Source organism: Chanodichthys erythropterus, chromosome 8, assembly GCF_024489055.1.
Source record: "Chanodichthys erythropterus isolate Z2021 chromosome 8, ASM2448905v1, whole genome shotgun sequence".
In the NCBI taxonomy this organism is placed as follows: domain Eukaryota; kingdom Metazoa; phylum Chordata; class Actinopteri; order Cypriniformes; family Xenocyprididae; genus Chanodichthys; species Chanodichthys erythropterus.
The window spans coordinates 41,066,546-41,093,613 of record NC_090228.1 but is presented as its reverse complement, the minus strand read 5'-3'; the positions used below and the strand labels follow the sequence as shown (position 1 = coordinate 41,093,613).

Here is a 27,068-nt window from a genome sequence, read left to right as displayed (position 1 = left end):
AGGTTAGCTGTGGAGCGTAAGTTACCATGGCGATGAACACCGCTAAAAGTCAAGTTACTTTCATGGTACCTAAAACCCAGGATTGGCGCAAACTGAAACTTACCTTGCTAGCCAGCTAATCCAGCTTCATGGTACAGGCCCCTGGTTGCAGTGTTTACTTGCATAAACTGATTTGTGATTTAACACAATATTTTAAACACCACACTGAATTGAGTAATATTTATCTACAAATTATCTTATGAATAGCTACAGAGAGTAAAGAGATGACTCAGAAGACTTGTGTGAAGATCCATATGGAGAGTGTTTATTGGCTAAGACAAAAGCAGGGTCATAAAATTGACAGAATTCAGGCAAACAAAACCAAAACATCAAGGTGGTTGTAGACCTTTCTGTAACAAATTGTCCACTGAAGGCTTGAACCCATTTGTAGTTTGTTGTTTCCTCATGTGAACAAAGACTTGATTTTGAACAGATTTAACAAAAACCTTAAATGTGACCCTGGACCACAAAACCATATCATAGTCATAAGGGTCAATGTTTTTAAATCGAAATATTGAATAAATAAGCTTTCAATTGATGTATTGTTAGGATAAGACACAACAGAGACACAACTATTTGAAAATCTGGAATCTGAGTTTTCAAAAAAAAATTGAAAAAAATTGAAAAAAAAAAAATCATGACCTTTACTTAATATCCTAATGATTTTTGACCCATACAATGTATTGTTACCTATTGCTACAAATATACCTGTGTGATTTATGACTGGTTTTGTGGTCCAGGGTCACAAATATGAACTCACCAGCAGAGGGTTACACAAAGCAAATGAGATGGCCTAATCACTAATGATTGCCACATGCTAGGGTTCTGCTCAAATTTTGAATTTGAGCAGAAAATCAATTTTGGGCCACATTCAGCTGCGCTGTGAACGTTGCCGTAATTTAACACATATCTTTATTTTCTGGTGCCATTTTAAATTGCCCAACCACTTAAAACGTTTTCCACACGAACACAAATAGCATCTGACATCCACATGACTTTTCAGGTGAATCTTTAAGTGTGATGGCAAAATAAATTTTTTATAACATTGACCACAATTAAAAGATCTTCCTTCGGAGTGGATGAGCAGATGATTTTTGAAATTGCTGCTTTTTCTAAACCTCTTTCCACACTCTAAACACTGCATTTTCTTTCCAGAATGAGATTGCAAATGACGTTTCAGATCTCTTTGATAAGGGAAAGTCCTCTTACACTGAGGACACGTGAAAAGCTTCTCTCCAGTGTGAAGTCTCATGTGTTTCTTGAGGTTTTTTTTGAATCTGTAACTTTTCCCACACTGGTGGCACTTGAAAGGCTTCCTTCCGTTGTGTCCAAATTTAACATGCTTGTTAAGGCTTTTAAGGGTACGGCAACTTCTTCCACACTTATGACATATAAAACAGTTCTCTCTTGAGTGAACGCTCAGGGTTGCTTGACATATGAAACTCTTTCCACACTTATCACATTTGAATGGCCTCTCTCCAGTGTGACGGTTCATGTGATAACTGAGATTTTCTTCCGATGTGTAGCCCTTCCCGCACAGTTTGCAGGTGAAAGGACTCTCTCCAGTGTGATTTCTCATGTGGGCGATTAGGGTTTTTTTATATGTGAAACTCTGTCCACACTGAGTGCAGGAGAAAGGCTTCTCTCCAGTGTGAATTATCATGTGGATTTTAAGGTTTCCTTTTTCAGTGAAACTCTTTCCACACTGATCACAGATGAAGGGCTTCTCTCCATTGTGATGGTTCATATGACACCGAAGGTTTGGTGCTGCCGTGAAAGGCTTTTCACGAGTGTGAATTTTCATGTGCTTGTCAAGGTGCCCTTTTTGAGTGAAACTCTTTCCACACTGTTGGCAGGTGTGAGGCTTTTCAGCAGTGTGAATTTTAATGTGCTTGTCAAGGTGTCCTTTTCGACTGAAACTCTTTCCACACTGTTGACAGGTGTGAGGGCTCTCTCCATTTTGAATTCCTATGTGGACAGAAGTCTTTTCAGTCTGTGAGCATCTACATGATTTTTCTTGAGTTGTGAAAGAATGATGTCTCTCATACTGATCTTTCTCTTCCATTTCATTGAGGACTGTACTCTCCTCTTTCAGCGGCATATCTCCATTGTGAATTTCCATGTGGACTTTTAGCTTTTCAGGTTGATCGAAACTCATTCCACAATCAAAGCAGGTGAAATAAAATCCAGATCCTGTCTTCTGGATTGTTTTTCGTGAGGAAGTCTTTTCAGTCTGTGAGCATCTACATGATTTTTCTCGAGTTATGAAAGCATGACAATTCTCATACTGATCCTTCTCTTCTGTTTCATTTAGGATTTTACCATCTTCCTTCAGTGTTGTTGGGTCTAAGGTGAAAAAAAACAAAAGCAGTTAAGTTAACCCCAGTTTGATGGCACAAAACAACAGAGATCAAAACATTTAGACATGTAAAGTATCAAAACCAATAACATATGCTAGATTACATAACTACTAAGAGGTGATTTCTGTAATATCAGAACCTCCTCAGAGTATTGTCAATTATTTGCCTCATTTAGGACACATCCCAAAAACCTTCATACTGGCAGTTATCAAAACCCCTTATCTCAGAGTAATGGTATCGGTGTAAAAAAAAAAAATATATATATATATATCAGCCAAGATTTAAGCCCTTTTGAAGCATAGAAACTAGCTTACTAAAGTTACATCTTCCATCAACACAGACCACAACATTCTTCTGGACAACTTGAGAATTGAAATTTGTGGCCAAGGTTCTATCTATCTGACAAATTGTCACATCTGTCCTGTTTAACTCCTGGATGATGAGCTCCTAAGATGCCCTGATCTTTAATGGGGAGTGTTGTTCAACTCATCTCTACAGAATCCCCTACAGGCGCTCAAGAGTGTTAAGATTAAGTGCAATACATGTCCACTGAAGGTTTTTGGGAGAATGCATATCCTCATTGTCATGTTGAAAAAATGCCCAACAATGCAGGGCATGAGGAAAGGGTAACATCTTATGTTTCAAGTTTATGTATTAAATTACACAGTAGTGTGGGAATTCATGACAGCATTAATAAAGCACAACTCCCTCACAGCTTCAGCACTCATACATCCCTGTATAAGAGCTTTACTATCACTGAACTTTACTGTGGGAACCAGGCTCTCCTCACTGCACTCCTCCTCTAACAACACCATAACATTTTAACAGGGTCAATTGTGACCCTGACACTTTCTGGGGAAAGATGGTGCCTGCAGCTGATTTCCCTGTTCTAAAAAAAAGGCACTACACATCCTGAACGTGTTTGGTTCCACATACTTCTGCAATGCTGCATTCTACACAATGAACATGATCCCAAATCCTAGTGTGGACAAGTATGTCTGTCACGGTGCTGTTCTACATAAATGAATATATCTATCTGGACCTTTCCCACTAAGGAAATATGTGCAAGTGGACCTTCTCAAATTGTATTTGAATACCCCTGTGCTACAGTCAGAGCTGGGTAGTAACAGATTACATGTAATCTGGATTATGTAATCAGATTTCAAAAATTATTCAAATACTTGTAATTACAGTAAACTACTTTTTTTCAGACTACAGTTACTTTTTATGGATTACATGATTACATTATTTACACAATGGCAGTAAACTGTTCATGATTAATTGATTTTCCTTTTTTTAACGTTTATATTATTTTTAATAAAAAACCTGTGGTTTATATATGTCCACGATTCTTAGAGTTTTTCCGGAGGTGAGGGGGAGAGGTGTGGAATTGTGTACAGAAATCAGCAACAACAAGAAATTGTGGAAAATGGAGGGGAACACAGCGTTTAACCACGTTTTACAGACATCATGTTATTGCTGTGAGTTTCATGTTCTTTAATATTCATTTTTTTGTATTATTTTTTCTTCATAGTTACTATACACTTAAAACGTTTTGAGATGAATATTTGACCTATAAATGTTATTGCTATAAATTTAATCTTTTTCAAAATTCACGTTTGCAATGTTACTATTGTTTGATGTTTTTAATTTATACTGTCATATGCACTTCGTGTTTTTAGATTAAATATTTGATGTAGCAGTGATATTGCTGTGAATTTCATGTTTTTCAATATTTGTTTTTTTGTCTAATGTTGCCATTTTCTAAATGTATTTAATTTTAAGTAAATGTTTTAAAATCATAAGTTGTGATTTTGATTTATTCAGTTTTACTATCAACAGGTACATTAGTGTTAGTATTTTGAAGTATTAACTGTCCATACATTGCACTTTAAAAAAAAAATCTGTTGAGGCTCTTTTTAGTGAATAGAATATATTATAATAAATATAATGACATTGTCATGTAATTTGTAATCAGTAACTGATTACAATTAATAAGTACACAGCTAAAAAGTAAATTATGAAAATGTAAATTATGAAAATGTCACCTCCACACCATGGACATTTGACTATTTCTAGCATGTCCCAGTCTACATGTTTTTTTTGGAAGGAGAGTCAAAGTTTTCTTGTCCAAGAAAAAAAATGGAGGAGGGGCAAAAAGAACTCTTACAAGAATTCAATTTGAGACACAAAGGATAATGAAAAATTAGTTAAATGTCCTTAACATATCTGACCTACAAGCTTCACTTCTATTCATAAATCCCCTCCCGTGGCCTCATGGGATAGTAAAGTGTCCATCATATGTGCACATTAGAATCTCGCTGGAAGTAGTAGGTAATATGGGGACTTTTGGTCTATTGTTTTTCAAATGATATAACATTTTCGGACATAATACCCGTACTGTACTTCACATGCTATTTGGTAGTGAAGTAATCAATTTCGGATTCATCATTGGTCTTGGATGCCCAAAATAACTTCCAATATGGCTACTGAGTGAACTCAGACTTCTCTTGAAAGGAACTTTAATTTAGTGTTAATAATTATTTTTTTTGCTACATTGATATTTTTTCTAATTTAACATGTAACATTTCTTTATGACAGATGTTTAACTTTGAGCGACCCACACAAAGTCAAATTAAATCACTTTAATTAGGACACTCATCTGACTTTCTTCCAAAAATATTAATTTCTTCACAAGTGGGAATTTTAACAAGGATCAAATGACTGAGTTCAGCTTTGAGAATTAAACCAACCTGTTTGTTCCTCAGTATCTTCTTGTTTCAGGCTAAATACTTCTTCAATCTTCAAGTCTTCACTCTCCTCTTTAAAAAATGCCATCTTTATAATAGTGTGTCATGTGGATCTCAGTTGCTTCACCAGGAGTTTTTCTGTGTTTGCACACCCTGTCCTGTTTAAGATGAGAATAATAAGCAGAAAAAAATAAATAAATCCAAACTAAACATCTGGGTGCGTCTCAGTCAGCTCCCTAGTTTAGTAGTCAGTGCACCTTTAATGTGATAATGGCCATGAATGCTCTGATTAGCCAAACAAACAAACAAACAAACAAAAAATTACCAGCATAACAGCGTGCCCTGATTCGAGCACTTCAAATCACTGAATCATTTTGTAAAACCTTATTTGGTTCATTTGATGTTAAGTTTTGAAACACTCAGTTTGTTTATCATTAATTGCCAGTTCCCAAATTCGTGTTTACTATAAACTGATTCATAGGGAGCAAAATGAGAAGCACATTTTCTGATACTCATGTGTGGATGCGCTTTACGCTTTACTCTCCTTCTCTTATTTTATTGGCGGGTCGCAACCAAATTTTTCAGGTGCATACTGCCACCTACTGTACCAGGGTGTGCAACTTCACAGGGTGAAGGCCACATGTACATGTATGAGGGTGGGCCTCATGTACTTAGTATATAGGATTTTTTAAAAAAATAATTATTATGTGCTTTAACTCTGTATCTTTAAGAAAATTAAAAGAGAGCTTTACTACATTCCCCCAAAATCCCCTTCAAACTCCATTCTTGTTCCAACTCATATATCTTATCTTGCAAGATCCTCCTTTCTGCATTATATTTTTTTGAACCTCATAATGATATGCTCCACATTTTCTGGAACGTTACAGTCGTCACAATTATCTGATATGCATTTTCCCATTAAAAACAGGGTTGATTTTAAACCAGTATGTCCAAGTCTTAATTTTGATAAAATCGCTTCTTCTCTTCTGAATATTATAATAATGTCGTCTTTTGTTATCTATGTCCCACTTTTTCTGCCAGGCTTCTCTCACTTTTGTTTTAATTAATGATTCGGCCTCACCTTTAGCAAATGGGACTTTCATTATTTCCTCATCCTTTAATTTCAGTGCATTCTTTGCAGTAAAATCTGCAATCTTATTGCCCTCCACGCCAGTATGAGCTGGAACCCAACAAAAAATTCTCTCTATATTTAACATTATCGTGAAAATTTTATGTAAATCCTCTCTTATGGTTTCAGTTGAATTCAAACTATTAAAAGCTGTAACAGAGTCCAAACAAATAATAACTCTTTGAGGTCTTACTTCTTCTACCCGTTGAAATCCTAAAATTATAACTACTACTTCAGCTGTAAATACTGGTAAATTGTCCTTAATTATTTTGCATATGGTTATATCAAACTCTGGTATGTACACTCCTACTCCTACATGATCATTCCTCGAATCTTTAGATCCATCAGTGAATATTGGTATATACTGATATTAGTTCTGCTTAACATATTCTTGAAACAAATATCCAATATTATCAGCATTCCTTTCAGTCCATTCTTTCTTTAGTTCTAAAAGTTTCAAGTCTATTTGGAACTGGAAATATCCATGGAGGAACATTACCCTTTGTATCGGTTTACAGTTTTTTACAATCGCTAGGACACATTTCTCAATACTTAGGTCACTTTTTCAAAACTCTTCACACAGTTCTCCTAACCAACTTTCATCTTGGTACAGCAGTTCATTTCACATTCAAAATGCACTAAATCTACCAAAACACTTCATTCATGTCTCAAATCAACTCATTCTTCCAGAACACTAGCAAAGGTTTTCACCAAGCAAACACACTTTGTCAGTCATAAAACATCGACCTTAAAAACACTAACATCAGTTAGCATTATACAATGTTTTCTTTTTTTAAATTTCTTTATAAAACAAGAATGACACTCTCTACTGCTTATAATTCACCGCAGTACATGTTACATGGTCCATGTTTACATTACAGAACAAAATTATTCCTAAGTTTCCCCTTTTGAATATATATTCCTCTGATAGTATATATTGAATATATTCCTCTGATAGTATGGTAATGAAACTGAAAAACGAATGCTTGTGTAGGTGTTCAGTTTCATCTAATTCCTCTGATAGTATTGGATTTTTTATATTCAGAATATATTTCATAACTATATTACTGTAGAAATGCAGCATATTTCTGCCTTATTCAGTTTTGTATGATGTTATTGTTTTGAACATAAGTTTAACAGTATTGAAAACAGTATGTAAGCATGTGCAAATTGGCCTGTACATACAAAGAGTTTTGGCAGTTGTTGTGTCTGAGGTTGAAAAGAATTCATGACATTTGAGAGATGTAGTCATTGAATGCATTTTGTGCGAAAGCAATGATAAATGATCCTCAGTTTAGCCCACATAGACTTCTGTTGTGCTCACTGTGTGAAGAGTTTTGCAAAAGTGACCTAAGTATTGAGAAATGTGTCCTAGCGTCTGTAAAAAACTGTAAAGACGTTAAATGCTTAAAAACCCGGGTGTGTCTCATACGTTCTGAAAAGTGAAGCCACGGGCTCTTTGATCGCCCCCTGGAGGCTGGATGCAGTACAGGTCATAAACCCTGCCCTCTCAATGCAGTCGAATGAGACTTCAGTGAAAACTTAAAAATAAATTCTGCTTCAAATAAAACTTTCTGAAAGATGGTTTTGGTCATTTAAGGTAGTTGTTATCACACAGATATATATTCAATTGTTCGTTTTTGTGATGATTTAGATTTTAGCTAGCAATTTGATGCTATAAAAACGGGGAGTGTCGTCATGATTCGAACTTGATTGACAGCTCAGCTTGTCTGAGGACTGTCGGAGCTTCGAGGGGAGATTGAAGATGTATTAACTAACTGTTAATTTTCGATTTCTTTGTTATTTAACACCAACAAAATGAGTTGTTCAGCAGTAAACTGTAACCGACCTACAGGATCTGACGGATCACTGAACCTTTTTCTGTAACATTAAATATGGGCGTTATAAGCTAATTAATAAATGTTATTAGTTAAGATAACACACCTAATGTTAACAATGTCGGGAAAAAGCAGGTGATCGTTATCTGGCAGTTACTTATTATTTTTATGGGTATAAAATAATAATTAGCAGGACAAAACTAATGATAGCTTACTCTAATTACAGCAATCGATCTCCTGTAACATTAGTTGAACTTGATTTAAAATGGCAGGACCGTTTCTGACGATTTAGAGTTGTTTCTAGTGGCATATTATATTGATTTTATCTACTGAATTTGCTGTTTTAAAAGTATTATTGCTCTAGAAATAGAATAGCCTATTATTTTATAGGTAGAATTTTAAATTGTATATAATTTTTATAGTCTATTTAAAATACATGAATGATGACGCAGTCGTCTGGGCGGAAGTTTGATATCGCGCCTCCGGCTCCACTGACGGTTCCTTCTGCGCATGCCCAGGCTCTAAACTTTTTTTTTTTTGACGCATTGGGTAACATGTCAGCGCCCATTCGGTCGGCCATTTTGGCTTCAGTTCATTACAATGGAAGAAAGCGACGTCGCGTCCATCTTTTTTTACAGTCTATGTTAAAAACACAAACCTTCTTCAGCAGAATCACAACAGATGTGGGGTTGCGTCGCATCCATATCGCGTCACATCACCAGACCAAAATAAAAGTCCTTCTTTAAAGATTTATAGTACTTGGCAAACCAGCTTAAAGAGATAACAAAATTGTTTCTTTAAAATATTAATCATCGAAATTGTGTTTTTTTTATTGCCAACATACAGACTTAAATAGGAAATACAAACTACAACATTTACCCCTGGTTTCACAGACAAGGCTTAAGCAACTCCTGGAGTAAAATGCATATTTGAGCTGTTTTAACTGAAAGCAACTTTGTTTTTTCTAGTGTACATTTATAAAAGCTATTTAATTATCCTAATTGAACTAAGGTCTAATCCTGGCTTAGGCTAAGCCCTGTCTGTGAAACTGGGCCTTAGAATACCACAACTTTACCTTTAGCAAAATAAATTAAAAAGCACAGGTTTATCGATTTAAGAGCTTCAGAGAAATTCAAAGGTGAAATAGCTTGGATTCTTTTTTAAAAACAAGGGTGATTGTGAATTTTGTTAAACAGCAATAAAAATTGTAATAATTAATTACGAATTTTTATTTATTTTATAAAAACCAAACAACACATCCTTAAGCAGCAATTTAAAAGCAAATTTTGGTTAATACATTTAACATAATAAATCCAGAATAATTGTGTATAAGGACCATCCCCAAAAATTTTAAGTGCTGTTTCAAAAAGAGCATCTTGTCTATATCTCATTTTAACATTTTTAAAGGATTAGTTCACTTTCAAACTAAAATTTCCTGATAATTTACCCATCCCCATGTCATCCAAGATGTCCATGTCCTTCTCTCTAATTAGTAAGTATATGGGTGCTTCTCAATATCCCTCCTTGTCTCCTCGCTCCTCCGTCCTCCATCCTATGACCCGGAAAACAATCGAGCTCAGCCATCTTGAAGGACATCTTAATTCTCTAATTGCACCACGAAGAGGCGAGGAACGAGTAGTGAGGAGGCTTTCTGAGGAGTCATGAGCGAGGATACAGAGGGTGCTTCTCAATTCTTATATGTGCATCCTCGTTTCCTTTCCTTGCTTCCTTTCCTCGCGTCTTAGCTCCACCCCTCCAGGATGCAAAGGAAGGACGCAAGGAAAAGACGAGAGGACGGAGGAATTGAATCAAGTGAAATGATAAATCCTCGCTCCCTTTAGCGTCACTTCAAAGCGGCATCAGCTGCGCTCGAGGGATCTACCCACATGTTGTTAAAGTTTGGTTATTTAAAAAAATATAATAAATATTAATAAAGCAAGATGCCTAGTTGAAATATATGACATATAAAGTTTATTTAATCTGTAAAAGTAAAGCATACATTAAAATTATTGTGACAGATAAGAAGGGGGAGGAGAATTTATGCCTGTGTCAGGTTACTCGATGAGAAAGACTTCCGCAAAGGATGTATGCTATTATATTATAATTATAATTTATAATATAATATAATTTATAATATAATTTATAATTATAATATATAATTATAATAATATGCTATTATATTATAATTATAATTTAAATGTATGCTTAAATAACCAAACTTTAACAACATGTGGGTAGATCCCTCATGCACAGCTGATGACGGTTTGAACTGACGCTAAAGAGAGCGAGGATTTATCATTTCACTTGATTCAATTCCTCCGTCCTCTCGTGTTTTCCTTGCGTCCTTCCCTCGCATCCTAGAGGGGTGGAGCTAAGACGCGAGGAAAGGAAGCAAGGAAAGGAAACGAGGATGCATAAATAAGAATTGAGAAGCACCATATAACTAATTGTTATATACTTGCACTAGAATGTTGTCAGGGTTTATGCAGGTTTCAGTAAGTCAAATTTAAGACCTTTTTAAGACATTTTAAGACCATAAAGATTGAAATTTAAGACCTACACGACGCATTACCAAAAAATACTCAAATCAAAGAAATTCTGAAAAAAATCATTTTATTTCAATAAATTCAGTCATTGGAAAAGCATTAATTTAATTTACAGATAAAGCAATCACATTAGTAACCTTCCACACACATCAATGTGCCAAATGCCCAAAACCTTAGGCCCAAAATGAAAATAGGCTAAAACAAACTTGCCCTCAAATAGAATAGATTTTATCTCATTATTTATTTACATTACAAAACAGCATATTAATAGCCTAATAAAGATTGAACAGGCTACTCCAACCCATGTAACAACCAATGTAGCACACACACACACACACACACACACACACACACACACACACACACACACACACACCAGATAATCCATTTTAGATAGATAGATACTTACCTCAGGATAATTAGAGTATCTATCTAACATGGATTATCTGATATATGTATATGTATGTGTGTGTGTGTGTGTGTGTGTCCTGCACTGTCCCATGAACTGTGAGCCCAGGTACCTCGACTTAACAATTCATTGTTCCAGAACAATGGTCCTGGTGGTCTGATTTTGGCTTTCATTGAACGTTACGACATACGGCCCGGTAAGAGTACGAATCAATTCCCTCTTTATAAACTCCCCCAATCCAAATCTCACCATAAGCGATCTTGTTGGGCCCGCAAGAGAACGGCTTCGCGATTACTGAATTGGGGAACATCACTTGGAAGAGATCGCTAATCTCACTGTTGTTATTAAATGAGTGGTGTTTGTTTAGTCACCGTGTGTAGTTAACAAATCACTTCGGCTTTCGATGTGTCAGCTGCTCCAAAAGTACCCCAAAGGTTGTTCGACGGAGCTGTGATGATATTGCGCTGGAGACCGGAGGGACCAGGCATTGAGGAGGACGACAGCAGTGGTGAGGCTAATTGGCCGAGTCCGCTGAAGGGATTTTGCGGCTAGCTTGTGTTTCTCCGCTCTGGAGTGTGACTCCAGCACCTTTACACCGCATCACACCCAGACTCTCTAACTGATTTTTTTTTTTTTTTTGCAAAGTTTGCAGTGAGCCTCGTACATGGAGCTGGGTACCGCTTGTAACCAACAGCAGAAATCGCTGTGATCTAGCCATGTCTCGTTGAAAGTACACTTTTCCATTTTCCACACGTAGCCGAAATTTAACAAACTCTGAGGAGACGCAGACGTATTTCGCAGGCAGGTATTGCATTTATCACGGGATTTGTAGTTTTATCACTGCGTATACCAACACCAGTATACCCCAGAAAGAACTACGACTCGCTACTTTTTTGCTACTTTGTAATAACTTTCAGCAGGTAGCGTTTCTGGAAATAGATAAAAAAAAAAATTAAGACCTGACTAAATGAAATTTAAGACCTCGGATGAAAATCTGGCAGTTTTTAAGACTTTTTAAGGCCTTAAATTTAAAGTTCAGAATTTTAGACTTTTTAAGACTTTTTAAGACCCCGCAGAAACCCTGGTTGTATATGACAATTTAGCTCAAACTTTGACCTGAGGAGGGCAGTAATACACTTAGCAGTGTCTTCACTGCTGGAATTCATTTAGAAAATGAGCAATGGTTTCTCTAGATAAGACCCTTATTTCTCGTCTGGAATCGCGTCGAACACTTTGAAACTGTAATTTTCACCTTCAACCGTTTGGAGGCCATTGAAGTCCACTATATGGAGAAAAATCCTGGAATGTTTTCATCAAAAACCTTAATTTCTTTTCGAATGAAGAAAGAAAGACATGAACATCTTGGATGACATGGGGGTGAGTAAATTATCAGGAAATTTTAGTTTGAAAGTGAACTAATCTTTTATGCATATTTTGGCCAATTTAAAACTTCCCTTTACTTCCTTTATTCTCCAAATGCTCTCTTGGTACTTTTATGTCATATGCCGGTCGGTCTGCACAGCGCCGATGCATCTCCATGCATACTTTTTGTATAGACTGTACTAAATTATTAAAAGCATTTTCTGGTTTTGTCTCACTTGTCTCATTAAAAGGTTCCTAGTTGACAAGCACTTTTTTTTATGGTGAGAATGTACAGCAGTCACATATATTTGTCACTACATGGTTTTGAAATTTTGCATAAATTATATACCCATTCATTTGAATCAATGGGACATTAGTGTTCATGTCTGGGAAAGTCTCACCATCACCACAAGTGAGAAGATTTAAAAAAGTGAAATGCTTACATGTACGTCCCCTTGTACCAGCTATACAACTGCAGATCAGATCCCCGATCTCGCTCTTTTTTCGGACCTAGTAAGTTCATATTTTATGTTCATACCTTGCAAAGTTACAGCTGCATTGTGTAAGACCTTTCATTGAAGATCATAACGACATCTTGCAGCATATTCAACATAAACCAAGCTAATGTTTGGCATGAAGCAGTCTGTGGTTTTAAACCTGCATCATATGGCCCATTTCACAACATGCTTGTTAAATTCACAGATGGCGAAAGCACAACTGAAGATGCAGTGGAAACAGGTGGTCCCACTGTTTAAGAGCATGGAGAATCTTTGATGGTCTAGAAAATAGAGTATTTCTCACCTTTAACAATGTAAGTAAATTATTTACTTAACCCTACCCTTTATATGTCATGTACATAATTGTCTTGTTTTTAACTAACTGGAGAAAAACAAACCATTTACTAAAGCTGCCAGAGAAGACGAATACTTCCTTGCCGGGCGGAAGATTGCAGTTTCTATTGTTCATAGTGGTCCAGCTCCTCATTTCCTTTCAGATATGCTATACAAGCACTTCACTGGGAGGGTTGACATTAGAGGAACAGCTGAAGATATAAGTCAATTCACCTTTTGTAATGATGGGTCGGAAGACAGAGGATCCATTTGCAGTTTTATTAATAGCGTTAGTAACAAACAGGGGCAAGACAGTACCGTAGTCGGGGACAGGCAAGGGTCGAGGCTGGCAGCAAACAGGCATAAACAGGTAACAGGCAGAGTTCTAGACAGGCGGCTAACAATCACAAGGTCGATAAACAGGCAAGAGTCGAGGCAGGCGGCAAGGTTCAGCAGAGATATTCAGTCCAGGTAATAACAGAAGTTCAGTCCACAATAAACGCTCAGAAATGATCACTACAGCAAATCAAGACTTCGCGACTGAGAGTGTGTGTGTGTGTCTTAAATAGTGTGAGTGTGATAAGGTGCAGGTGCATGGGTAATCAGTCCCAGGAATGCGGGCCTATGGGAAATGGAGTCCAGATACGAATAGTCAATATTCAGGGGATGGCTCCCTCCGGTGGTCCGGATGAAGCGCCGGAGAAGCTGTATTCGTGACAGAGCCCCCACCCTGCGAGCGGCTCCTGACGCGAGGAGGCGGGCGCCAAGGTCTTCCACGAGGTCGCGGGGCCGGTCTCTCCGGATGAGTCCGGTGGAATTCTTCCACAAGAGTGGGGTCCAGGATGTCATTCGCGTTGACCCAGGATCGCTCCTCTGGACCGTACCCCTCCCAGTCAACGAGATACTGGAGCCTCGGACCCCGGCGCCGGGAATCGAGTAGCCCTCGAACTTGGTAAGCCTCCTCGCCCTCGATCATCAGTGGTGGGGGATGTGGACCCTCAGCCTCCTCCGGGCCTCTCCTCGGACCCCCGGAGGGTTTCAGCAGGGAAACATGAAAAGTGGGAGAAATGCGATAATTAGCAGGTAAATCGAGACGGAATGATACTGGGGTAATTTGTTTGAGAATTTGGAAAGGCCCGACATACCTGGGACTGAGTTTCTTGCTTGGGAGTCTCATTCGTAGGTCCCGGGTGGACAACCAGACCCATTGACCAACGGCATACTGAGGATTGGGTCAGCGATGACGGTTAGCCTGCTCCTCCTGTCTCCTGACTGCTCGTTGTAGATGGTGATGAGCCAGATTCCAGGTCTCCTCACTCCCCTGCATCCAGGAGTTGACTGCCGGAAGCTCAGATGGTTCCCCTGACCAAGGGAACATGGGTGGTTGGAAGCCTAGGACACACTGGAAGGGGGTCATTCCCGTAGAAGGTTTCCGTAGGGAGTTCTGAGCATATTCTGCCCACATTAAATAGCGACTCCATTCAGATTGTTGTTTCTGACAATAGGTTCGTAGAAATCGTGTGAGCTCTTGGTTGAGTCGTTCCATTTGACCATTCGATTCGGGGTGGTAGCCTGAAGTGAGACTAATGTTTATGTTGAGATTTTTAAAGAATGCAGACCAAACCCGTGACGTGAACTGGGGACCTCTGTCTGACACAATATCCTCAGGTAATCCATACAGACGAAATACATAGTTACATAACAATTCCGCGGTCTCGAGAGCTGTGGGTAGTTTGGGAAGAGGAATCAGACGGCAGGCTTTAGAGAATCGATCAACTACTGTTAGAATGGTGGTGTTTCCCTGAGAAGGTGGTAAGTCTGTAACAAAGTCTATGGCGATGTGTGACCAGGGGCGTTAGGAATGGGAAGGGGTTGTAATAAGCCAGCGGGTGCTTGGTGGGATGATTTTGATGTTTGACAGGCTGTGCATTGTTGAATGAATTTCGTGGTGTCTTGAGGCATGGTTTCCCACCAGAATCGGTTCTGAAGTAGATTGAGTGTAGCAGTGACTCCCGGGTGGCCAGAGCTGGGTGAATCATGGACATGGTGTAGAACCCTTTCTCTTAAAGGTGCTGGTACATAGCTGCGGTCCGGTGGACAGGTAGCGGGTGGAGCGGTTTGTTCGTTGGCCTGTGTGATTTCGGTGATTATGTCCCATTGTATGGGTGCAAGAACAAGAGCTTCTGGAATGATTCGTTCTTCGGGTTGAACTTGATCAATGTTTTCAGTTTGGCGTGATAGTGCGTCTGCTTTAGTGTTTTTGGAACCAGGTCTATAGGTGACGTGGAACTGGAATCGGGTGAAGAACATGGCCCAGCGTGCTTGGCGGCGATTCAGGCGTTTAGCGGTGCGGAGGTACTCTAGGTTCTTGTGGTCGGTGAGCATGGTGAATGGATGTTTGGCTCCCTCCAGCCAATGACGCCACTCTTCCAGGGCCGCCTTCATAGCTAACAGTTCTCTGTCCCCAACGTCATAGTTGCGCTCAGCAGCGGATAGTTTACGTGAGTAGAAAGCACAAGGGAACATTTTTTCTGGGTTGCCCTGCCGTTGAGATAAGATAGCCCCGATGCCTGTATTAGAAGCGTCCACCTCGACTATAAAAGGAAGTTCAGGGTTTGGGTGATGAAGTATAGGAGCGGTAGTGAAACGGTTCTTTAATTCTTGAAAGGCTTGGATTGCTTCTTCAGACCAAGACAGACGAGAGGATGAGCGTTTGGTCATGGCGGTCAAGGGAGCTGCTACACAGCTGAAGTTGCGAATAAAGCGTCTGTAGAAGTTTGCGAAACCCAGGAATCGTTGTAGTTCCTTCAGGGTGTGTGGTTTGGGCCAATCCAGTACAGCTCTCACCTTGTTGTCATCCATGGCCACTCCATCTGAACTAATGACGTAACCTAGAAAGGTAGTGGAGGTTTGGTGGAACTCACACTTTTCTGCTTTAGCGTACAGGTGATGATCGATCAATCTTTGTAGAACCGCCCTGACATGTTGGATGTGTTCTTCGATGGAACCGGAATAAATCAAAATGTCGTCAATGTATACTATGACCCAACGATTCAGCATATCTCTGAAGACGTCATTGATGTAGGACTGGAATACAGCGGGACTGTTGGACAGGCCGAACGGCATAACGAGGGTCTCATAGTGTCCAGTGGTCGTTGAGAAGGCCGTTTTCCATTCGTCCCCCTCTCGAATGCGAATGAGATTGTAGGCACATCGGAGATCAAGTTTTGTGAAGAATCTTGCCTGTCTGAGTTGTTCAAGGGCTGCTGGTACGAGAGGTAGGGGGTAGCGAAATTTCACCGTCATTTCGTTTAGAGCTCTGTAATCAATGCATGGTCTCAGCCCTCCGTCCTTCTTCTTGACGAAAAAGAATCCTGCAGATGCGGGTGACGTGGATGGACGGATAAATCCCTTAGCTAGCTCCTCCTCTATGTAAGTTTGCATGGCCGCAGTTTCAGGCTGTGACAGGGGAAAAATCCTTCCCTTGGGGAGCGTTATTCCAGGTAGCAGGTCGATGGCACAGTCGCTGGGGCGATGTGGAGGTAATTCGGTGGATTTCTGCTTACTAAAAGCTATCGCCAGATCAGAATACTCGGGGGGAATGTTCAGTCCTTCGGGAATTCTCTCTTCTATTTTCACTGAGTGTAGCGATATGGGCTTTATAGAACGTAAGCAGTTTTCCTGGCAGTGCGGGCTCCATTGAATAATTTCTCCTTCCATCCATGAAATGTGTGGGTTGTGTGAACGAAGCCAAGGCAGACCAAGGATAATGGGGTTTTGTGGCGAGTGTATGACATAGAAACTGATGAACTCTTGATGCAGGAGACCGGTTTGGAGCTTCAATGTCGATGTAATGTGAGTAATTTTCCCTCCTCCGATGGGTTTGCCGTCTAACGCTTCCACTGTCAATGAAGAAGTACAGTCAATGAGTGGGATGTTGTGTTCTTTGATGAAGGTGTCAGATATGAAGTTTCCAGCCGCCCCCGAATCCAAGAGTGCGTGTGAGGAAACGGTTTGTTCATTAACAGAGAGAATTTTTAAGCAGTGGGGTGCGTAGTTGTACTGTTGTAGAGAACTCACCCCTTTGGAACTGGATGGCGTTGGCCGGATTGGGCAGGTATTTTTAAGATGACCAGTTTGACCGCAGTAGAAACACAGGTGCATTTGACGTCTTCTCTCTCTCTCATCGGGTTTGAGGGGTGTGTAGCCAAGCTGCATGGCCTCAGAGACTGGGGTATTAGGACTGGATAAACGAGTAGATCGTCGTGTACGTAGTAGGTTGTCGATGTGTATGGTTAGATCAATGAAGGAATTTAGAGAGCTGCCCTCGTCTCGGCATGCAAGTTCAGCCTGTAAATCCATTGAGAGTCCTCGGCGGAACAGAAGCTTTAATGTATCCTCCACCCAGTTAGTCTGTGCAGCCAGTGTGCGAAATTGTAAGGCATACTCTGCCGCCGTGGCGTTACCTTGAGTGAGCGAAAGTAGTTGATCGCCTGGACTCAGACCTCCTGCAGAGTGTTCGAACACCTCCCGGAATCGTTGAAGGAAGTTAGCAAAGGTGGGGAATACGGAACCATCGTCCTGCCAGACGGCGGTGGCCCAATCCAGTGCCCTCCCGGTAAGCAGCGAACATACGAAGGAGATCCGACTGGCCTCCGTGGAATATAACGTGGGTTGTTGATTCACGTATAATGAACATTGTAAAAGGAAGCCCTTACATTTGGTTGGTGTGCCATCGAATTTCTCTGGAAGCGCCAGACGAGGATTCATGGCCGGTGGACTGTTGTGCAGAGGTGTGGGTGGAACAACAGGTGCCGGAGTGGAAATCTCGGCAGGGTTGAGACGTAGGCCCTGGAGCGTTTTTACCAGCTCTTCGGTGAGGGACGTGAGGCGTGAGAGCTGGAGATGGTGCATGGCCAGTTGATTGGCCTGGGCAGATAATTCAGTGGAAATCTGGGCCAAAGCTGCTGGATCGTTGGAAGGCGAAGTCTTCTGTAATGATGGGTCGGAAGACAGAGGATCCATTTGCAGTTTTATTAATAGCGTTAGTAACAAACAGGGGCAAGACAGTACCGTAGTCGGGGACAGGCAAGGGTCGAGGCTGGCAGCAAACAGGCATAAACAGGTAACAGGCAGAGTTCTAGACAGGCGGCTAACAATCACAAGGTCGATAAACAGGCAAGAGTCGAGGCAGGCGGCAAGGTTCAGCAGAGATATTCAGTCCAGGTAATAACAGAAGTTCAGTCCACAATAAACGCTCAGAAATGATCACTACAGCAAATCAAGACTTCGCGACTGAGAGTGTGTGTGTGTGTCTTAAATAGTGTGAGTGTGATAAGGTGCAGGTGCATGGGTAATCAGTCCCAGGAATGCGGGCCTATGGGAAATGGAGTCCAGATACGAATAGTCAATATTCAGGGGATGGCTCCCTCCGGTGGTCCGGATGAAGCGCCGGAGAAGCTGTATTCGTGACACCTTTATTTATATAGAGCTTTTTACAATGCACAATTACAATTTTTGTCAAAGCAGCTTTACAGTGATACCTGGCAAATAATTTTGGCTGCACAGCAGCTCTAAAAGAAAATGCTGTCATTGTCCAGCTTAAGTAAATTCATTATTTATTCATTCCTTTGTAAAAAAATCTGTAGTTATTTATTTAGTTCATATCTATACAGTGGCTCTGGAGAAAACAGTGATGTTATCGTCCAGCTCAGTTTAGTTCACATAGAATGGGTGTCAATGCAGACAGATCAAAAATATCAAGAATATCAAGTGTCCCCGACTAAGCAAAAGGCAACAGCAGCAAGGAACCCAAAACAGGTGACAAAATGGAGAAAAAAACCTTGGGAGAAACCAGGCTCAGTCGGGGTCCAATTCTCCTCTGGCCAACAACGAACAGTGTGTGATTTTGATTCAAGCAGTGTTACAGGTGATGAAATATTTTATCTATCTACAATTGTAGAATTAGTTTGCTTATTATAAAAGCCAGAACGTTTTGAGGCCTCTTGGCCTACGTGACTGTAAGGGTAAAATGTTTCTGAGAAGTTAGCTTGGCCACTAAGCATATTTTGCTGGTAGTTTTCCACCAGACAACAGGAGGATGTGAAATGAATAAGATCATTTTTAAGAGTGTCACATGAAGGCTTCTTGATTGTTTTTGCTACAATGTTTCATTTTGCCTATGAGAAAGTGTTGACCATCAATTGGCAGAATTCCACCACGAGAGATAAAGTCAAAAGATGAACAGTAGTTGGCAGTTGGTCACCCTTACAAAGACAATTATCTCTTGCATAAGCAACACCTGAAATTTAACTGGTGAAGTGACTGTGGTAAAAATGTTGGGGAGTACTTGGGAGACTCCAGGAAGAGAAAGGGAGCAGAGCACCTGTAAAATGAAATCATGGAAAAGAACTGTAGGGGTGGATCTTATACTGTTTTAACAGATAAGATAAAATTATAAAAACTGTGCTCTGGATCGAGAGATTCAGATGTGGAGCTGGTATCTCACTTTGTTGCTTGTCAATAAAGTTAAAACTCCTGGGAGATTCGACTCTAAGATTTTTTCTTTGAGAGCAGAACTGAAGGAACATCGAATTTGCCACAACACAGGTCATAAGTCATATTGGGATCGGAACAGTCAAAATATTTAATCCAATTCCATCAAGTTAAAGATAGGATTCATCATGCTGGTGTGAAATAATATTTATTTTGCTGTTCATTTTAGATGGTGAATAATTGTCGGATGAATTGATGGGTATAGCTAGACTGGGTAAACCCAGCCTGATCTGCCGGCGATTTGATTTCATCCGGCAACTCAGTCTGGAAACCCGTACATTAATTTCTACTGCTTCTGTTACACTTTTGCGGGAACCGATCACAGACTGGCTTATTCACCTTGCTCGCTATTAGCGGGTATAACACGATGACAATAGAGAAGCGACGGCAAGCACAACTGTCAATCAAATTCCTTTCAACCTCTCAACGATGCTGAATGACTTTAGTTTAGCAAACAAATCGCTCGAGTGGGTGTAAATACCGATCACTTTCATGTTTTTTTTGCACAACCTGCAAAAATTGCTCTATGCCATTGCTGCTTCTGCAAACCGCTGATCAATGCTACAAACCAATACAAACTGAACCTGTCTGGAGTTTTCGCATCGCTCTGCAAAGTACGTCACCCGGATCATTGATCTGATTGGTTGAAGGACTATCCAATTGCGTGAATAATGCTCGTTGATCACGCCTCTTGTGCAGTAGAAAATACATAGCAGACTCCCCAGACCAATGTTCAATTTTAAATTGAGCTTCGTCTGGTGATAGCCAGACAAGGGTATAGCAGAAAAATCATGTATCTTCAAGCAAATACCAACAACAAGGCCTAATTTTTTTTTGGAGGCTGTACAATGTAATGGACTGCCTGTGTGTGTCAGAAGTGAGAACATTGATGTTGCTTGTTTCATTGTTAGAACATCCCTTAAGGGGACCAGATATTTCACCATATTTCAATATTTCTTTATTTTCCAACTTACATTCTCATTTCCTGTAGTTAACAGATACATGCTATAAGATATGCAATTGAGATGTTGATTTTCATAATGTTTGTTTGATTTTGATGTTTACATTACTAACACAACCAATATTGAACCTCGAATTCTTCCTTTTTACTTGGCAGAAAAAAAGGAGCATGATAACAGGCAGAAGTATGCACAACCAACGAATTGAGCGATTATGGCGTGACTTATGGTGCTGCTCAGTTCTCAGCAACTATTACGCAGCCACAGGAATACACAAGAGTTGCGTTTGTAGAGTGTGTTTTTCGCCATGTCGTCGAAACGCTGTTATTTTCATCCCGCAGTCCAATCACCTTTGTTTGGCCTTTCCAGGGACGCTGTACTTAGAGATCAATGGTTACAATTTATGTTTAACTCGGTTCCCGAAAATTATAATTCTGGTATCCTTACTGCAACAGTTAATGTTGGACTGCAGTGCACATAATGGCCACAAGAGGGGACTATGTTTATGTATATGGCTGTTTTCCGTATGAGGTACTCTTCTGAGTGAGTGCTGACATTGTACATTTTCTGTCGCTGCTTGTGGAGATTAAAGAGTTCAGTCTCTCGGGAATTATTGTCTTTTGTGTTCATTCGGCACAACACCACAATAATCCACATGTAAAACTATGTGCAGCACACGTTATGGTAAGAGGCGTGACCTTTCCGGGCAAGGAGTGCTAAGCTGCTGTCGAATCACAACACAGGAACCACTGGCACAATCAGAACTCGTTACATATTTCTGAAGGAGGGACTTCATAGAACAAGGAAGTCATCAGACCGTTTTTATGACAGTGGAAACAGCGGTATACAGATAAGTAAATTATGTGAAAAATACTGTGTTTTTTTACACGCAAAACATGAACACATGTTATATTGCACACTATAAACACAATCAAAGCTTCAAAAAACCATGAAAAACGGGACCTTTAAAATAAGTTGAAAGTTTGTTAGCAGTAGAGTTGTGACGTTCGCGAACAAACCGATTCTTTTGAACGGCTCATAAACATGAACGATGGGAGCCGAGTCGCGGCTGGAGGGGAGCCGTTCTTTCTGTCGTTCTTTTTTCCTATGCGTGTTTCACACAAATGAGCTCCTCCGCGAGACAGAACAGTTATAGGGGGAGGGGCGCACCCAGCGCAGGCCAACCTTTTATAGCGTCATGATATTAGTTATTAGTTGTGCACGCATCCTTCACGTGAGTACTCCAGTGGAAAAAAATACTGTGATACTGTTCTTGTATTTAAATTTTTCACTAAAAGCTGTTTTGCACATTCATTGCAGCCCACTTTGTTATTGTTCATTGACTTGAAGGGGCTGATGTCCTATTTGCAAAGTTTACAGTAGTAATAGTAGCCTATGTAGTATGTAGACATTTCCATTTTATTTATTCTAATTTTATCTACTTTAAATATTTTTTGTTTTCTATCAAAATGTTCTTGTGTGATAACAATGTTCTTGTGTGGAAGTGTTTGTAGTAAAAGCTGTTTTGCACAGAAATTCATTGCAGTCGGCGTTGTTTTTGATGTTTATTTGTGAGTAGGTATTGTATGAATAACACAAGTCAACGTAGCTTTACACACACACACACTTTGTACTAAAGGTAAATCCAAAATAGTGACGTCACTGTCTAAGCAGAGGGATTTGTGCGACCCTATGGAATATAGTCCACGCATGACAAATGAGGTAATAATCAATATTTCAGAATAATTCAAACTCAGATATTGGTGTGTGATATCAGAGTTTTAATTATTTGACTACAAATCTCACCTCATCATTCCTCCCAGTGATAAACTGAGATGCCCCCAAGCTAGCTTCTTAAAACTGACTAAATATTTAAAAAGAGCCTAAGGAGCCGTTCTTTTGAATGGCTCTTTGAAAGGAACGGATCACGAAGATCCGGATCCCCTCAAAGAGCCATAAATCCCATCACTAGTTAGCAGGTCCTCAACCTAAGCACAAGTGCAACAATTCACCACAATGGTAACCCTAAAACTATTAATTAACAAGAACTTTTAAATACCAACATAACAGAACCGTAAACATTAAAAAGACTTTCCATTTTCTCATCTTCCTAAAAACTGCTTAAAATAACACTTTATTTCAACATTTACACTCCTAGTTTAGCCCCTTTGCAAAGCATGATGGGAAGTGAAAATCCTGTTTGACTTAGTCCTGGTTGGGTTTACTTGATTGAAACATGTTATTTCAATATGAAAACATCAAGTTAAATCAAAGAGTAATCGTTTCAAGTCAATTTAACATGAATCAATCACATTTAAACCAGAAACCTGGATACAATGGTGCTGAATCAAAATAAATTGTTTAAATAAAGTGAACATATATAACATATATATATATATATAAAATAATTTTGTCCTGAATGACTCCTGACACAGGATAATGAGCTCTTGAAGCTCTGCCCTCTTAGGAGCTCATTTGCATTTAAAGTGCCCACACTGAAACTGCACGTTGTTGCTCAACTCCAAAAAATGGCAATTTTAACATGCTATAAAAAATTATCTGTGGAGTATTTTGAGCTGAAACTTCACATACACACTCTGGGGACATCAGAGACTTATTTTACATCTTGTAAAAGGGGGCATAATAGGTCCGCTTTAATGTATTACTTTTCATTTCACAAATCATACCCCTCAATCTCAAGGTTCTCCAGCAAAACCTTGCATCACCACCTCCTCCTCAGATATGGCATGTCAGACTGAAGATAAGAACAGCTGTAATGTAATTCACCACAATTAACACTAAACATTTTTGTCAACTCTAAGACTGCACTTACGGCGGTGAAATCAAATGCTGCCTCCATAGTTATGGACCAGGCATACTGTAGAGGCAGAAAGGCTGTTATGTTGCCAGGTGTTTGTATGAGCATAAATTGACCAAGATGAATAAAAATGAGGTGCTCAGTAACAGCATTAATGGGTGTAAAGGACATGGTGAGTACACAATGGATGTTGTGTGGACATTACTAAACATCCTGAAAATGAGCTCAGCAACTCACCGTAACCATGAATACTCCACAGTCAATCCCCAAATGTTGTAGGGGTAGCCCCTGTTTGAAGAAAGAACACTCATTATGAAGAATTTACAATAACTATCAACCTTATACATTTTGTTCTTGTATATTTTCAATGTAAATGGTTATTACCTCAACATTCAGGCCTGACTGTTCTTCCCATGGCCCAGGCATGAGCTTTTGTGCAACAGCCCTGATAAAAAAATCAAGACAGTGTTACGAGGAATACTTAAAATGTAAATATACACACAGTACAATTCAGCAAATAATTAATTTCGTAGAATAATTAAGGTGAATTTGAATGTGGTTTTTAGGAAATTATTTATTTCAGAAAAACTGCAGAGCTTTCTGTGCAGTTCAGTACATGTAAATTGTGTATGTGTTCACTCATTAGCAGGGGTGTCCAGATCTGTTCCTGGAGGGCCATTGTCCACCAATCCCAATTAAACGCATCTGAATCAACTGAGTTAGCATACGTCTACTTGATGTGAGAGTTTATATCTGGAAGATGTTTCCTATCAGATGTTATATAGAAGTTTAAAAAATGTCTTCAGTGTCTGCTACAGACTGAGATTTCAGCAATCCTATAAGATCATTACTAATCACACTGTACAACATGGATTTAATAAACTTGGGTACGGCATGTATGTAGACTGTACAACAATGACACCTATTGAATCCTAGGCTATGACGCAAGTTAGAGTAGAAGAATAAAACATCATTAGCATGCACTAGTGGTAAACAAATAGATCAAGATAAATCATACTTTGGCAATTGACCTTTCGCCGGGAGTTTGATTGACAAGCGATCTAACCAATCATAACACCAAATCTGCCATTTTGTTCGACAAAGCAGTCAGGAGTTAGAAGATTAACCTCGCTGGACTTGAAATTGAAAAATGGTGTGTATTCTTTCCGCATTTGAAACAACATTCCATCTAATGTTCATTCATGTTTATGATGCTATAAATTAACTAGTAGAAAGAGATGATCGGTTCACGAGCCTCTTGAGCTGAGGCGCTACCGCAATCTGCCACGACACATTAAACAGCCACAAAACGGTATTTATTGTTCAAATTTCTTAGCAAATTACACAACTTCAAAGCTGGGACTTTATTTAATACCATAAGTAACCTGCTCTGTCTTGTGTGTCGACGTGTTGTCAGTGTCCTCTTTGCTCCGCAATGTATTTTTCACTCTGTGTGGCGGGACAGCAACATGGCTTGTTGGACAAAGCAACAGTAACTAAGGGGGGGGCGGGTCTTTGCGAAAGGTCAATTGTGCTATATATGTGCACTGAAAAAAGATAAGGAAGTGAAAGAGGAGGTCATGGCTAGGGAAAAGAGGTCAACTTGGCATGCAAATTTTGCAAATGGAGCTTGAGGTAAGTAGTTTTAGCGCCATGCCGCGTTGATCAATATGCATTTTTATGTTGCAGTTTTATTGGATAGTCAGTAGACGTGGGTCGTAGCAGCAGACACTCTGATATAATCATGCTATAATAATCACACTGTCAGACTTTCTTTGGTTGCAAGACCGTGACAACGGCCGTCTTTGAACCTCTCTCACTGTACAAGGTAGGACCACTGATTAGGAGTCACGGCCACAAAATTCACCACGATTGGTCATTTTTCATTTGGGACAGGCCAATACTATTCGTATTTTTAAGACACTTCATATTCTTGCACAGTTATTGACTGGAACTGAATCAACACTGAACTGACTTCAGCTGAACAATGACACTATTTTCTTTTTAGATCTGCTTAACAAGTGAACTCTGTTTGCATCGATTAATTATTTTCCTGTTTTTCACTGTAAGCTGTTTTAAAACAATCTGTATTGTATAAAAAATAATATGTAGAATGCATGTAAAAGTGCTTTATAAAGATCTTTATCAGATATTTGTACAAATATGTTTTTGTGTGCTATCTGTGGATACTAGAAACTTCCAGGCAGGTCTGTTGAGGCAAGCTGCAGGACAGTGCTGATTAGTGAGCTATTTGAATCGCATATTAACTCACACAAATGATCATTCTTTCTTACTTTCTGCCAATAGGAAACACTTTTATTTTGGTGCGATATGACGTCATAAACCTGCGCCGCACTTCTGCATCTGTTGTGATTTGGCTGAAGGTTTGTTATCGTTATTGTTCAATATTTTTTATTATTACAAGCGATGCACAAATTAATGATTTAACATTGAATGTAATATTGTAATTCTTTATTTAACAAATGAACGTTATTTTTTGAGTAAAGCGCATACACATACGTGTAACAGAAAAGGTGCGTCTCTTTTCTCTCTATTTCTTATGGCATTATTTTAATGACAGATGTCAAGAGTGCATTGTTGTAATGCCAGAGCACACTCGAGTAATGCGCGAGCGCGAATCTCTCCGCTCGCACGCGGATTTTCACAAAACTGGACGCGCGCTCTCAAATACACAGTGCTCTTCTATGAACTGCCTCTCGCTCAGATTTTGCGTGCGCGCGCTCAAACGGTGCTCTTGAACTAGGAAGATTCTGGATTAAACTTTGAATAGACTTATACTACTGACTGATGAAAATGTAACATGAAATCTTACACACTGAAAATGAACTTTCGACAATCAAAGATGAATCTTTAATTTCTTTACAGTTTAATAATATTTAACAATAGGCTATTAATCAAATGCATCTTAGAAATGGCTAGGAATGGGGCGCTTGGATGGTTTGTACATCAATGGATATTAAAGTTTTGGCTTAATAATGTTCCTTGAACTAGCTAAATTATTTAGCGCTTGTTTTAATGCCTCATCTTCACGACAGCATTCAAATTAAGTTTGAATTATTTGTAATTATTACGTTTTAAAAATGTACAAGTACATGTACAAATGTTTAAAAACAATTGTATTCATCAGCCCACAATCTTGGCGCACATAGTCCCTAAAAAGTGATCAATAGCCTATATAATTATAAACTTGTTTAAAGCACAAAACAAATTTACTTAGAATCTGAATCAGATATCAAATTTAGGTCTCAAATCCAATTCAAAACCCTGATAGCACACGTATATCTCAGAGACGTCTATTTGATGTCTGTGTTTACGTCTGGAAGACGTATTTTTTAGAGGGTTTGCTCATCTGCAATATGTCTATAGGACGTTTCCTGTCAGATGTCAATTAGACGTTTAGAAGATGTCTTTAAGATGTTTATGATTTAGAATGTATAAAACTGACATCTTAA

At 39.3% G+C, this 27,068-nt stretch overlaps 1 protein-coding gene across 1 annotated transcript; it reads right to left on the bottom strand.

Moving 5' to 3' along the window:
- Positions 1-910: 910 nt before the first annotated feature.
- Positions 911-5,237, bottom strand: LOC137024948 (gastrula zinc finger protein XlCGF57.1-like). Its single transcript, XM_067392916.1, has 3 exons — positions 5,153-5,237; positions 2,139-2,385; positions 911-1,988 (listed from the first exon to the last, which is right to left on the bottom strand). The coding sequence occupies exons 1-3, from the start codon at positions 5,235-5,237 to the stop codon at positions 911-913; spliced, it is 1,410 nt and encodes a 469-aa protein (XP_067249017.1).
- Between the last annotated feature and the right edge of the window lie 21,831 nt (positions 5,238-27,068).

Coding starts and splice junctions, on each gene's coding strand:
- LOC137024948 (XM_067392916.1), bottom strand. CDS start 5,237: ATGGCATTTTTTAAAGAGGAGAGTGAAGACTTGAAGATTGAAGAAGTA. Junction 2,386..5,152: donor AGATACTGAGGAACAAACAG/GTTGGTTTAATT, acceptor TTTTCACCTTAG/ACCCAACAACACTGAAGGAA. Junction 1,989..2,138: donor GAAATTCACAATGGAGATAT/GCCGCTGAAAGA, acceptor AAATGGAGAGAG/CCCTCACACCTGTCAACAGT.